Source organism: Myiozetetes cayanensis, unplaced genomic scaffold (genome assembly GCF_022539395.1).
Source record: "Myiozetetes cayanensis isolate MyiCay16 unplaced genomic scaffold, myiCay2020 scf2-11, whole genome shotgun sequence".
NCBI lineage: Eukaryota > Metazoa > Chordata > Aves > Passeriformes > Tyrannidae > Myiozetetes > Myiozetetes cayanensis.
The window spans coordinates 78,632,103-78,647,920 of NW_026087411.1; the positions used below are offsets into that span (position 1 = coordinate 78,632,103).

A 15,818-nucleotide genomic window follows, 5' to 3' on the forward strand; every position below is an offset into this window, starting at 1 on the left:
TTCTATGCAGACTTACCTGTTTTTTCTCTCTCTTAAAAATGTTGATGCCTTCATATAGAATAGTTATGTTTTTCAAACAACATTGTCATAAAAGAGCAGAACAATGCCTGTACCATGCTGGTGGACATAACTTTTTCAGGTTGGATAGGATTCACAAAACTCTGTTTCCTTGTTGACAGCTTCCTGTGAAAGTCATATTTCTTAGCAAGCCCCTTAAGCATTCTGATGATATTTCTCATGTGTGGTCCTTTAAGGGAAGAAAATTCTGCACCTGTTGCAGCTTATTCATATGTCTGGACATACAGTTATTTGGTTCTTGGCATGCACATGCAAACTGTTTGCAAAGAACTCGGTCACTGCTGTCTGTTAGTAAACTTGGAATGAAGATGTTGGAGTAATGGAGACAGAACACTGTTAGCAGTGGCTGGTTGAATCTTTGTAGAATCCCAGCTGAGTTTGGGAAGTAGACACAGACATGGATATCTTTATAGTATGGTTCTAGTTTTTCTTATGAACTAGCAAATTTGGATGCTTTTAATCTAACAATTTAAAAGTAGCGTGCAATAATTAGAATTGGTCCTTTGTTTTGAAGAGGAAGTGCACTTGAATCTGTTTGAATCTCCTGCCTTTATGCAATCTCTATTTTCAAACCTCTGTGGGAAAAGCCTTAAAACTCAACTTTTTTTTTTTTTCCTTTGCTTCAGGTAGTTAATTGTATCAAGTTTGTTCATCTCTGTCAGATTTTTTTGACATAACATGCAGATATCGCCTGGTAGGGAAAAATGTCCACAGCAAAAGAAAGAATATTGGCGTGGTGCTAGTTAATGCTAAGCATTGTATCAAGATAAATCTAATTTGCTGTATCATTCGTTAATATAAGGCACTGTTACTTGTTGATGAGGAATGAATATAGATGGATTCCTGATCAACAAATAACAGTACCTTATTTTAAACATTCCTTAAGATACGATGTAGGAGTGTTCCTATGTATTGTGAACACTGAGGTGCATTTTAAAGTTAGTTTTAAGAAAGGTCACCCAGCCTGAAAGCTCTCCAGCTAGTGATCAGAAACCTTACTTGATTTGATTTTCAACAACTCGTTTTACCCAAAGACTGCTGTGTTTCTAGGACTTGGAAAATTATTTTCTTCCAGCTAGTTTTCTGTACTTGAAGTCCCTTCCACCTCTTTTGGCTTTCATTGCCATCTTTTCCAGAAGATTATAGCGTTCCTCTCATATCATCATGGACAAATCTGTGCATCTTTCAGACCCCATCTATTTTGGCCTGTTGGGTGCTTTCAGTCCCATTCATTACAGGAGATGTGAAATAATCTGAGATAGCAAAGTAAAAAATGTCTTGTAAGTAAGAAATTAGTTAGAAAACTTGTGAGTAAGAAATAGTTAGAAAACAGAACAAGGAAGAAAGCTCCTTCTAAACTGACCATCTGATAGTCTTACTCTGGAAAATGTTTTGTTTTCTCCTCTTATCAAAGACTAGAGTAAATCAATTACTGGTTCTTAGGCAGTGTTTCTGTCTATTCTGGCAATTTTGCCTCATAAAACTCTAGGCTCCTTCCCGTAGTTTACAGTCAGACAAAAAAAATTGCATTTTAAATTTAATTTCTCTTTTCCATTTCAGTTATATGCTTTCCTTGTTCCAGTGGCAGGTTATTTTCTTATCTGAAAAATTTTCACAGCATGTAGTATGTGCTTTGTTCCAGTTTTAAGATATGTGCCTGTCAAGAAGCCTGACCAGGGCATCTACCTTTTGTGATTTTTCCTCTCTTTTATTTAGCAAGATTTCTAAGTGTCGATCCATGGACCATTACTGCTCTGCATAGCCATAATAACTGGAAGAGAATTATGTCTAATGCTTTCTGTTATGTCTAATGCTTTCTGTTAAGCATTTTCATAGGATCTATGGAAATAGCAACAATAAACCCCTTGTGCTGTGCTTGCTGTTGTACATTCTTAGAGTTTTCCTATTGTCTGGTAAAGGTGCTTGACTGTTAGTTTTGGTTTCTAATTTTTTTGCGATCCAATCTCCAATTTATTAGAGCACTTAAAATTAAGTGTTAACTGCGTAGTAAAAGGCTTCTGAATGACAGTGTTTTTGTGAGAAACTTCTGGAAAGAGAAGTAATTTTAAAAGATTAGGATGATTTTTCCCAGTACGGTGGCAAAACCTCTAATGAGAGGAAAGATAATTCTTAAGGGGGAAAAATGTAGCCATATTTGAATTTGAGCATTTGTGTTTTTCTTCATAACATTTGTTGATATTTTTCTTGGGTCTTTTTTTGTCTTCATTCAGTCCTTAAGTACATACCTGTGTGTCACCCATTCCTTCTCTGTAGCAATAACAAAAGTTTTACTTAGATGACCAGCAGACCACTGTGAGTTACAATAAGGAGTTGAAGCAGCGTGAGCTGCAGTTGTTTCTGAGAACAAACATATGCAGTCCCTACAGAGTTATACAGAATCTTGTACAAGAGCAACTATTAGCAGACTAATCTAAGCATGATGTTTCCAGTATAGTGGATGTTTTTGCAATTACCACTTTGGAAATTGTTTTCTCAGGCCCAATGAATCTTATGTTTGGTAAGGCATGACATGACTAAAACATGTAAATTAAGCATCCAGAGTGATTTTGAATTTTTATTTGACAGTATCGAGGCTGCAGTGGCTACTTTTGCTCAGGCTCGACCACCAGGTATTTATAAAGGTGACTATTTGAAGGAATTATTTCGTCGTTACGGCGATGAAGATGACGCACCATCACCACCAGAGCTGCCAGAATGGTGCTTTGATGACGATGAAGAGGAGGATGATGACAATGGTAAAACTGGAGGCCAAGAGTCAGAACCTGGATCATCAAGCTCTTCCTTTGGCAAGAGGAGAAAAGAACGCCTAAAACTGGTAATTTTGATTTGGAATTTAGTATTTTAATTGCCAAACATAATTTCATAACCTCATACTCATCAGTTACTAATACTTATTTGCTTGTGCAAAGGGGAACTGGAAGTGTTGTTTTCCAACTGGGAAAAACTGGTAGAACCATCATTGCAAGCTTTCCTATGTTTCCTATACAAACCTTGAATTTTAATGATCAACACTTCAACTATTCCAGTTGTAAAAGCAACTTATAAGATTTCTAAAATAACAGTTTTTTTTTAAGTTTGAGTTGAGATATTAAAAGCTCTTTTTAGTTATTCAGTTTGTTTTCAGAGATTTAAGTGTTATTGAGGTTGTATGGAAACAGCTCTTAATTATTTTTTTGTAGCCGTGTGGAAGAAATTCAGAATTTTTTTAATTCAGTTCTCATTTTGGTAAGTATTCTTACTTTTGGAAATTTTATAGGATTGAGAATTAGATTAGCAAAAAGCAGTATGACCTTAAAAAACCCAAGGCTTGAGCTTTGAAATCATATTTTGTTCAAAGCTGTTTTAACTGTCTAAGAAATGTGGCTGATCACTTTTTGTGACTTTTGACATACATTTGCATAATTTTGATGAAATAAATTACTCGTGTTACCATGGTATGGAACTAATACTCAAGTACAAAGAATATATTTGTATCATCTGAAGGTTAATGGTTCCGTTCTCTTCAAATTCCTTACTCTCTTTTTTATTTGCAAAATAAATAAAGTAGATTGTTTCTGAGTGAAAAAATAGATTTTTTTTTTTCATAATCCTGAATTATTTTACTTGTGCTGAGATGTATTTGTTTGCAAACACTTGGAAATCCTCATATTGAAATATGCTGCGAATATGCATTTTGTTATTACTGCAGCTGGTCAGCATGCTTTACAAATGGAATGTGGAAAATATTAGCCTGAAAGGAATACAAAATCCAATCTAAAGAAGCAACATGAACTTTGAAAACTCAAATTGTCCCTCAGCTGGAATAAAAAATTTCCCACACTGTAAAAAGCCATAGTAAAAGTATATTCAGGGGTATGGCAATTGCCTCCATTAGCCTTGCAGTAAAACATTGATGTCTAAAATTTTTTTTTTGGCTGGAACTTCAAAGCTGTTCTTTTGATGTGCCTTTTGATGCACTAGAAACTTGAATGTTATGATGAATTCCAGGGACAACCTCTTTTCATCAAGTATGAAACTCAACCAGTCAGTTTAACAGGAATGATTCTGACTTCCCAGGCTCTGTCTTATCTGCCACCATAGTTTTTTTTGAAAGCTGGAAGCTAAATTATACGAATAAGCATATTAATAACTAAAAGTTAATTATGATTTAGAGAATTTATGAAAGAAAGAATCATCCAGTTAATATGCATATTCGTATAATTGAGTTTTGCAGCTCTGAAGGAACATTCTTTGACACGAAGAGGAGGAGCGGGCAGAATTCTTTACCATGGTTCTTGGCTGGCAAATTGGACTGCTTCTTAACTCAGTAGAGATGGATACAATCTATTTGTGATTCCCTGTAAATATGCGATCTACAGGGGGAGTGAGTATCAGGTAAATACCTCTTGCTCAGATATTCTTATTTTACTGTCTAAAGGGCTAAATTTTCAGCTTTATATTGATTTCCTGCAGCAGATGTTTTCAGCTTTCTGATTTGTTTCTTTCTCTAAACGCTTAGGGGTAGGCAGAGTCAAACTAGAGGTAGCTGTAGTGATAGCAGTGTTCTGAATTTTTTTTCGTTTTGACTCAAATCTTTGTGGAGACAGAAGAAAAGTTTAGCAGTAGAGGAGGAGACATCCCCCAGGCATCTTGCTAGGATAATGAATAGTCAGAAGCGACTACTAGCTAGCCTGTGAAGTTAGCATGCTGTCCACTTCAGAAACTTTGATGTGAGAAACTTTACTGCAGCATCTCTCAGTAAAACTTCTATTTTGATGTCAAAAAATCTTGACATTCTTTCCTGCATTACAGAAAGTGTGGGAACCATTAGAACATAAAGCCATTACAGTTTCCTTTGTCATCGCCTGAACACAGTTGACAGGTACCAGGAAAGCTGTTTGCTGCAGTCTGAGGTGCTCCACTGGAAATCCAAACACTTTTGACTTTACCAGTGCATGCTGTAATGCTCGTAGCATCGAAGCAACATTGTTAATTGATACTTTGAATCTCACTTCACGGAAAAATACTTGATTTTGCAAATAGGACAAAGAGCTATAATTCTGAGCAAGAGCCTTTGAACTTTTCAGGTATCAGATGCAACTTTTAGTGTTTATTAAGGAATGCCCTCTCCTCTAGTCCCATGTACGTGTCATAGTACAGCATGTAATATGTAGTGCTTCTAAAATGAATAGAGGTCATCTCAAACAGTCTGGAAGAGACAGTGGCTGTTAATGATTTTCCTCATGATTTTGAGTACATTTGTCTTGTAGTCATCTCTGAGACAGAGGGAAATGATTAAACCAATTCTAAATATTAGTGCCTTCGGGTTTTTTCTGCCTAACCTGCTCTTTTTTGCAAAGGATAACTCCTGCACTTATTTTTCTGCCCATGGGCATCTTGATGGATATGGGAAAAAGATTATTTTTTGGTTTTGCAACACCATTTTATGTACTTGAATATGAATATCCTTTCCTTATCCACATTAAATGCTAATTTGTTCACTTTTTCCCCATAGTCCATATTTTTTGTACTTCTGACCTTTGTTGTCATTCTTTGTGTTCTGTCATGTTGAATCATGTTTTTCTGAGACTGTGGTTCCTATAATTGAACACAAGCCTCTAGTAGAGGCCATCCTAGTAGGGTTTAATAGGGAGAAAATAATTTCATATGTCTTAAGGCTAAATACTTCTGTTTATATATCTCAACATAATTGCCTTTTACAAGACAGAACAATACTAATTCAGCTTTTGGTCTCTCGATGCCTCCATATCTTTTTCTCTAATTATCTACCAGTTTGTGTTTGTATAATTTCTTACCCTTTATTAAGTGTATAACTTCATTTATACTGAATTGCATTGAGTCGTTTTCAGCCCATTCTTAAAATTTAAGGGTAACAATAACTTCTTAAGCTACCATCACAGTCTATATCCCTGTTACTAAAGTCACAGATGTCACAAAAATAAGAATATTCTACTAGGAGGTTTAGGGGAAATAAATTAATTATCTTATACCTAAACCAGACCTTGGAGATCCTTCTCAATATAATTTTTCCATTGTGTTAGTGAAATGCTAACTCCTCTGAACCTGGTTTTGAAACAGTTGCTCGTCTATTTTATAGAAGTTACATCTATCCCATGTTTTCTGAGTTCCCACTATGAGGACAAGACAAGCAAACAAAAGACAAACCAAGACAAATGCAAGCAATTCCAATTCTGTGAAGCCTGTTTCATCACCAAAACCAAATGATTAGTTGAACACCTTTGTTACTGTGTGATTTTGTTGTGTCTTTTTTGTTTGTACATGCCTAGAGGTAGTTACTGTGATTTGGTCCTGTATTTTGGTATTAAATCTAAGCTGATTAACGTAGCTCCCTATCTCTCACATCCTTTCTTTTAGAAGATATCTCTTCCTGACACGCTTTGGAATGTTTCTTGTCTTCTGAAAGGCAGTCTCAGAGCATATTGGCACTGGGTCAACTCTGAGTAGCTGGTGATAGCCACTGGGTTCAGGAAGGTGTGGGGCTGTTCCCACTCACCCACTCCTCCAGATGGTGTTAAGGATCTGAACCAACACAAGATGATGCACAATGCTACTTCTTCAGATGAAGTGATGGGTGGAGAAATACAGTGGCAAGTGGGGCAAACTTGATTAGTGCAGATGGTATGAAGGTTGTGCAGAGTGTAACTACTAAGTGCATGTCGTTTCCTTGGATCCTTTAGGAATTGTAACTCTTGGCTTATTAGCAGAGGACTTGAGTTACTCCTGGGGATCTGAGTGCCGTGGCACATCTGGACCATGTTTTCCGATGTCCTGTTTTCACAGGGGTTGTTAGCTGAACAGTGGTGCAGAAATTACACGAGTCTGGCTCAGTTTTAGCACCTTATCCAAGGAATATCCTCATGCAACCTGGAGTGCTAAGTTAGCCGAGCACAAATGCCAAGTGACTCACCTTGTTTTCATAGTGCTGTGCCTTAGCTAGTGATTATACTTGAAGCAGATAATCTGCAAGAGACACTTTCAAATGGCAGGCATGAATTTTGTGTTTATGACTTTTCCTCTTCTGGAAAATCTTTCCTGTTCCTGGCCTTTTGCTTTAATCTTAGCAGTTGTAGTGCCATTGCACTCTGCCGTTACTGTCAGAAGCAAGGCACAACCATCTTCCTTTGTTTCATGGTGCTCTTAAACACTTATCAGAATTCAGACAATGTGCTGGCCAGGCACGAGTAGCTGTCTGCCTCCCTCGCCCACTCACCTGTGTGCCGTTGCACCTGCTGATGCCCACGTGGATAATATCGGCAGAGCGACACACTGAAAGTCTGGGGAGCTCAAAGTAATTAAGGTTATGAACCAGTATATTTCTTTAGGATGTGCTGCTCTCAGAATACCATTTGGTGATGTGACTGAGCTAATCTTAACTAAATGCAGGCTGTACTGAAAACCGTGGTCCTACTTTCCCTGCACTCCTTGCGTTCCTTCTGTTTCCCTTGTGCTGGCACTAGTGCTGAGTCATCCCATGGTGAGTTAGTTTAGGATACTAATTTGGCGGAAAATTACTAATTTGTGATGTTATTTTTGCTAAATTAGTTCCTAGACTTGCTCAAGAGTAGAACAGATGACTGCCACAGTGCGTAGAAAGGAAAGGGAGCTTAAAGTTTCCTTTCATCAGCAGTATGCAGCTGGATTTGTTAAGGCTAGGTTCAAGTATTTTAGGGAACAGACACAAAATACTTCTATCTTCATTTGCAGGATTCATAGCTCAAGTGAAAAGTCATGGTTTGATCTCCTTAGTCTGCATTGAAAATTTATTTGAGATGCTGTTGAAATAATTCTGGTTGATTTGGGGTCTCAGTAGAAATCTTTAATTTTGTAGCTTTGTAGACTTGATGGCTTTAATATGTTCTGTTATACAGGATTTGTTTTTATTCCGTTTGACATCAAACTTTTTCTGGAATATACAAGCTATTTTAAAGTTTTATTTTCAGTATTCTATTGTGATTTCTACTTAGCCTCTTCTGTGGCATTCATGATAACAACTCCACTTTAGTAACCTGGTTTAGATTGAGAATAAAATTATGCAAATATATTTTTACACAAATATTTTGTTAAAGGCCTGCTGTTTATAGTTTTCTTTTGTGAAAAAGTTTGTCCTAGCTCGACTGAGAACCATTTAAGTTTGCTGCTGCATAAGCACTTCCATTCTTTCAGTTGCTTTCCCTACAAGTGTAAGCTTGAGCTTTGAGACATGTAATGTGATAGATCACTGAGGTGGAGGTGAAATATGTGTAATTGAACTTCTTATACTGGAATTGCCATCTAGGACTGATAAAATTAACATAACTATGTGAAAATAGGCATCTCAAACATTTGAAAGGAGAAAAGTAGGACTTAACATCTTCATCTGCTGAGATACTTGTTTAAAAAAAAAAAAGAATCAAGCCACTCATGTCTAAATTTCCCAGTGACTTTAATTCACTAATTATTAAACTACATATGTTTATCTCACATCTCTACTGTTACTGAGCAGCTCTTTCTTTCCATGAATCAGGGTAAACATGGAATTGTTAATCTTGAAGTACTATTTATATATTAAGAAATTTTATTTAACATTTCATAGGTCAATTATTTCCTTAGTTCCCTGTTTACTTATTTTGGCCATGCTTTTTGACACACTTAAAAGTGGTGTTATGAAGGCTTCTGCTAGAAAGAATTTTGTGACCCTTAATGTACAGTGATTTGCTCCAGGCTTACAATACTATTTGGTTTTTAGGTTCAGATTCTCATCCACAAATAGATGTCTTACACTATCTTATTATTATATAATAGTTTGTGTACTAAGGATGATTAATTTAATCCCTGCAAATTCTATATGTGACCAATTTACTTTTATATACCTGATACTGGTGTTCTTTATTTTTAAATAACAACATTTTAGTTACAAGTGAAAAATAAGTCAGACTGATGCTGTAGTTTGATGTGGGAACTCTCTTGAGAGTATTAGCTAAACAGTGTAAACATCTAAGTACCTAGCTATTCCTTACTATTACCTCCTTTGTATTTTAATTATTTTTTTCTCCCATGAATAACTCAGTTACTGCGTTTATAATATGGCTCACCTGTGAGTTTACTGGCAAAGCTCAGCTGATATATCTTGTTATTATGCATAAATCTTTAAGGAATATTTAAGCTAGTATTGCTTGGGAGGGTTGTAAAAACAGACTTAATCTTGTATTGACACATTCTGATCTGCTTTTATGAATGCTTAAATACTAATTTTTTTTCTTTTAATTTATTTAGGGTGCAATTTTCTTGGAAGGAATAACAGTTAAATGTGTGACCCAAGTGACAACACAACCAAAGTTAGGAGGAATACAGCAAAAATGTCAGCAATTCTGTGGATGGGAAGGGTATGAAAACTTAGAACTTGTTTATTTGTACTATCTAGAAATAAGTGTTATGTTTTGCAGAAGGACACAGCTCATTTTAAAAATGAGAAAAAATGTGACCGTTTTTTAATGGGCTGTTTCTAAAATAAAGGAAGCCTCAAACACACTTGGCAATGAAACAGTCTTGCATTGTACTATGAAGTGGAATGATCGACTGTTGATGTTAAGAAGCAAGATTCTAGAATTTCTTTTCCATTGAGATAACAAGATGTGTTCAGATGACTTACTGCTGGGCAAATTCCAGATGTAACCTAGTGTAGGTATTTGTGTAAAATTTAGTGCTTGTTCAAGCAGTAGATTTATTTATACAACTGGTATTTCACTTCAATATTTAGGTATTATACTCATTTTTATCACCAACTTGAATTCGTGTCCAATATTAATTAAAATGTTGGCTTTAACGTCTCATATTCTGACCTTCTCCATTCTGAAGCTGATGATGCAGTGAGTTGCTCACAGTGCTTCCTAACTTTCTGATGCTTTTATTTCTTCTAGTGCCTGTAATTTTGAATTCAGATATCTCTTCCTCCAAAGTTGATACTTCGAAGTTCCACATAATTTAGTGTTTTGTCATAAGCAAATATCCTTTTTCTTATCAGATAGGCATTTGATTTCTCATGCAAAATACTTATTTGGAGAAGATGTTCTAACTTAGAGTTCACCTTGCAACAAGCCTGATACGAGGTGTGACTTCAGTGTAATGTAAAAAATGCATTGCCTTGTGTGACTATTTATTGCAGAACATTAATAAACATGGTTCATTCTTCTTAGGTCTGGATTCCCTGGAGCACAGCCTGTTTCCATGGACAAGCAAAATATTAAATTTTTGGAGCAGAAGCCATACAAAGTTAGCTGGAAAGCAGACGGCACTCGGTAAGTTAATTTTAAATGAAAAAGAACCACACAGTAAATTGGGTAGACAGTTTGTGTTTTCTCAGGAAAGTGAATTTGCTTGTACAGAGGACAAAGCATAACAAAAAAACTGGCTTCAGAGATGAAATTTTTTTCTGTCTTGGTACACAACATTTGCTGAAGTTTGAGGCCAAGTTTCTTTTTAGCAGCTGTTCTGCAGACTGATTGTTAAATGTAATTCTTCTCGCTAACCCTTCCTTGCTTGTCTGTCAGCCAGGACTTGCCACCGAGGTCTTAGAATAATCTTAAACAGTAGTAAGATGGTAAATAACACTAAGCTGAAGACTTTATTTATGAAAGCTGAATTAAAACTTCTAATTGATCCTTCAGAAGATCAAGTAGTAGTGGAAATTTCATAGGGTTTTTTATTCGTACTGTGATCCTTTGTACAAACTCGTAGTTCACGTCAGCTAAAGAGTTGGTAGTTTTATCTTGCCTCGCCAGTTCTCTTACATTTGTTGTAGGGGTGCCTTTTTTTTAAATAACAAACTACAACCTGATTGGACTGATTGGACGTCTTCTAAAGTTTTTTGTGCGTTCTTTATTTTGTTAGGTTTGTTATCTTTAGTAATAGAGTGGAGTATCCTAGACATTGAAAATCCTGGAAAATATAGGGGGAATTGGGTGTCTTACGAGAATTACCAAGTGACTCCACATAGAGTCAGTCAGGATTCAGCACAGTTCAGCCAGAATTAAGCTGTCTCCTATAAAAAAAACCCCAAACAACCCTTCAGATGTCTCTCCTCTGTGGAGTTTGTGCTTCGAGGGTTTATTATCTCGGGCAGAGCGTGGTGTGAAAAGACAAAGTAAACTTGCACTCTGTATGACATAAGAAATGGGTGGGATTATTTGGCTTCTTAATATTGGCTGGCTATATACACACAAACACTTGGGTAGTGCAGTTCAGGTATTCCCAGGGTGGGAAGTTACAGCAAGGTGGTGTTGGGAGATCAAAGCATATCCTTAGAGCAGTACAGGGCTTTCAAAAGCTGCTGAACCTGAACAAGTGAACTCGGCCAACTTCAGTGGACCTGAAAAGTCTTGCTTTGTCATATCCTATGTTATTAATTTGGAAAATTATGGAATATTCTCATTTTCTTACTCAAATGTATGGATGGAATGCCTATATTCTGAGTGCTGAAGCACTTACATAGAAGATAGTAGGGCACCTGGAAAATAACCTTTTGTGAAAGAAAGTAAAAATGTACATGTAATTTCTTGTAGGAATTTTCAGAATTTTGAACATTCTATCCCATGTTTTAGAACTGTGACAAAACAGAATGGATGAAGAATAAAATAGGGGGAGGAGGAGGAACTAAATAGTAATTTTAGGTTTTTTTTAAAACATAATAACCTGCAGTTGATTGTGGAGATACACAGACTGATAGGTATATTCAGAGAAGAAAACGGAGCTACAAAGATCCAGTGTCAGTGAAATTGAGCCGAGGTAATGAGAGAGATTAAAGATGAAAACCTGAGCTATTATTCGGACATTTAGACACTGTGCATGGTATGTACCCTAATCAACAATGAAAAATGGCTGTGATAGTTTTTACATTGGACACGCTTCTAATTATTTAGTTGTTCTTCAACGATCCAGACTCCATATGCAGTTAAACATATTTTCATTAATTATTCTGAAAGCTTGTGTTGACAGGCGTGACCTTCCTGAATTTAATATTAAGACATCAGTTAGTGAGACCCATTTATGGATCCCTTGCTTACTTTGTCTGGAGATGAAGCCCCTGTCATCAGAGATCTCTGAAGCTATTCTGTTAACTGTGGCTTAGGTGCAGTAGTCTAGACTTAGCCTATTAGAATATTATTAGGCTGGCATGCAGGTTTTTTTTTTTTGGTTGGTTTGTTTTGTTCTCTCTCTTTGCTGCTGTTTCATCGACCTGATTGGACTTAGAGAAAAGCAGATGCATAACTAATAACTTTCTATTATACTCTCACTGAAATAAAACACCTTCATCTCAGTTAATAGCAATATTTGCTCAGCTTAGCCAAACTTCTTGAATTTCATCCTTGTTAAATATCTGAATTTTATTCCCGCAGCAGTAGTTTTCTCTAGGGGGTTCATGACTGAAGCCTTTATTTGCACATTGTTTTAACCGATACGCAGTGGCAGTAATTTCTTTGAAGACTTTTACTTTTCTACAAAAGTGTTTGTTATTCCTAGATTTCAACCCGAGCTGAAGTTTCACCCTTCTGGTTTAAGAGCTGTGTTGTTGTTGTTTTTGTTGTTGTGGTGGTGTTTTGTTTTTTTGTGTTTTTTTTCTCCTCTGTTGTTGTTTGTCTGTTTTTTTCAATTGGTAGAACAATTCATGTTTTCTTAATATCTTAGTGTTGTTATATTTTTCTACCCATGATTTTATGAAAAGAGAAAGTATTTCTCTAAATAAAAAAGCATTATTTATCATCTTATGTTGACTAAACATTGTAAAATAGATTAGAATTCTGTCAAATACTTCCAGTATGAAATATTTTGGAGAAAGTTATTGGAGCGTTTAGTATCTGATATATTTTTGTAAATGTGTGGGTTCTGAGTGTGGTTTGGGTCAAAACTCATCCTCCTCCATTCTCTTGGAGTCCTGAGTTCAAAGTCCTTTTACTTATCCTTGCTTAGTCTGTCCTGATTTGAGGAGTTTGCTCCTACGCTGTGGTCTTGCTTGTTCTGTACCTGGTTTCCAGGGCCCTTGTTCCGTAAGAATTAGCAGGGCACACCTCCTTGTTCTCACTCCAGCTTTGCTTCTGGAGCATGTTTGCCCCAAAAGGAAAGATGCAGCATGAACAAATACTTCTCCCCTCCCTTTTATAACTGCCTATGTGTAAAGATGTGTACATTTTCATCTTAGATTTAGAGAAGTGAACTTTAAGTTAAAATATCTGTGAAGCTCACTTAGCATTGGCACTTTCTGGTAAAATATTTCCTTTGTACCAGCTATTTGGGTATATGAAAATACTATATGCAAAGTCACTCCGTTTTGGGGAAAAACACCTCTAAAATCATAGTGCTTTAAATTATTACTATTAAAATTTTTTTTAAAAAGTCACTGAGTTCTGCAGCTATTCTGTCTGGTTTGGTGTAAATTCTATCCTGTATATTTATTGGAACAGTTGTCAAACCTCTGGCGTCTTATAAATAATCTTAACGCTAATCTATTCATAAGGCACAGAAATCCAAAGGGCAAATTTTCAGCTACTAAAATCATGCCTTTTGGCTTTGCTGAGACGAAATATACGTTGTATGGTAACAGTAGCTACAAGGTAGGTACAACTTTACTTTTTTGCAGTACTGTGTTTCTGAAATAGTAGTTACTATCTGAATAAGGTAGTTGTAACAGCATGTCCAAGGCGTTTACTGCGTGATTCTGTATTATCAGCTTTGTACTCTTAAAATGATTAACCCAGGTGGGTAAGGGCTCGTTGTGTCCCTTCATATGTGTCTCGTTAATGCTGTTTATAGCAGATGCTTCTTCTAATGAGTGGAGCTGAATGTTCAGACAGGAGTAGGGCTGGTAAAGTAATGAGACACCAGTACTGAAAAAAGGACTGCTACCACTAAGAATAATAAAAAGTTGTAAAATGTCTGTGGAATAATTAAAATCAATACAATCAGACAAGACTAGGTTTTATAATGATACAATGTGACCTGCACTAAATGCAAACCATTAAGGGGTGTAATTTATTTTCCTACATTTGTATGAATACCTTTTTTTATTTTTCACATCTGTACACATGCAGTTTTAGTAAAAAATAATAAATACCTAAATACTATGGCTCTTCAGTTATGGTAAGGCAGCTATTTAAAAAAATGCAGAACAGGTAGCTCTTGTGAAAGACTTAAATTTGGAAAATATTCGTGCAAGTTTGATGGCTTACAGATATCTAAATGTGAATAAGGAGGTGCAGAATGTAAAACAGCTCTTTGAGAATTGCTGCTAACTGTCTAAAATTTTGTCTTTGTAACAAAATAGTTAAAAACATCTCTGAAGTTCGTTGTTTTTTCATGATTAGCAAATTACATTTTAGGAACAAGCCCTGTTGCCTAAATAATTCACATTTTGTTGGTATCACAATACAGAATAAAAATAGTAAAGCTACACTTTACTGTATGATAAAACTATTTGATTGTTAATCAAATAGGTTTATCTCAAATATATAAACCAATAAATCAATATTTATATATAATATTGATTTATATTGAATATAATTCTTTTTTTTAGTTACTATATTATCATTCTTGTGATAGCTTCCTAGGCTTTTTCAGTTCAGCTTTTTGTACAAATTGAAGAAAATTTCTATTTTTACTGATGCCTCAGAGCTTTTTTTTTGATTTTTTTTTAGATTTTAGAGATTTTAGAAGTAGAACCTTAAAATTATTGGCAGTTGCAGCCTCTTCAGAAACAGATGTGTGGCCCTTACTAGAAGGAAGTCTAGTCAGTATGTTTTAAGATAACTTTTCATGCATCTTCCTAAAACGTAATGAGGAAGAGGGTGAAGTTTCTCCCTGAATTTCCATGGCTCGGTACTTTTTCTTTTCCTATATGTGATGAGATGAAGCTGACATACATAACAGAAATTGCAGATTCCTTATATGAAAAGTTATCCAAAAGTCATTTGGTCCAGAGTAATTAGTGAAAATATGATCACTGCTAAAGAACAACTCTAAAAAATATTAAGAGAACTGAGAAACAGATTTTTTTACTTGTTTGTTTATGAAACTAAGAGGTAAAAGATACTAGCTCAAAATTAGGTGGCAAGATAGCAAAATGGTTGCCTCTCTGTAAAGGATTAAAGAAAAGATTGTTGAATAGGTTCATGAAAATCTATTATCCCTGAGAGACAGGCGAAGGTTATAGAGAAAGCTGGGATAATAACGAGAATGATGGAGGACAGAGAACATTGGAGAGTAGTACTAATCCAATTAAAAAACAAATCTATGCACTTGAGATCTCATTATTAAGAACAAGAGACCAGCTTGTCATGAAAGCAGACCTAGAGAATGGAAAGATTGTCTCCTGGGAGCAAGAATATTAATGTGGAGTTGAACTTGAAGGAGACTCTATTGAGATTGAGAAAGAAACCATAGATTAATTTTTAGATTGGTACAAATGACATGACCAGATTGTCATGGATGTGGAGTTTTATGCCCAGTACTGGGCGAAGTGCCTGAATTGGAGGCCTGCACAATTGTTAGGGGATTCTTTCTTATTTATAGGAGGGGGACAAAAATGTAGGATGTTGGGATTTTCAGACATCTTCAGAAAAGGTGCTAGGAGAGAAGTTAAGGGCTGTTAATCACTGGAAAGCATTTATGAGTAAAAGGGTTTTTCTCAAGATATGAATACTCGCTTCCTGGGCACCTTGCCTTCTGACCCA

The 15,818-nt window shown here is 35.8% G+C and overlaps 1 protein-coding gene across 1 annotated transcript in view; it reads left to right on the top strand.

Annotated features, from left to right (window-relative positions):
* RNGTT (RNA guanylyltransferase and 5'-phosphatase) overlaps positions 1–15,818 on the top strand; it is a 180,054-nt gene that overhangs the window by 16,117 nt on the left and 148,119 nt on the right. Inside the window, exons 6-8 of the mRNA XM_050315090.1 lie at positions 2,665–2,914; positions 9,373–9,482; positions 10,293–10,394. Coding sequence (XP_050171047.1) covers positions 2,665–2,914; positions 9,373–9,482; positions 10,293–10,394 — 462 coding nt within the window. The remainder of the gene's footprint in view (positions 1–2,664; positions 2,915–9,372; positions 9,483–10,292; positions 10,395–15,818) is intronic.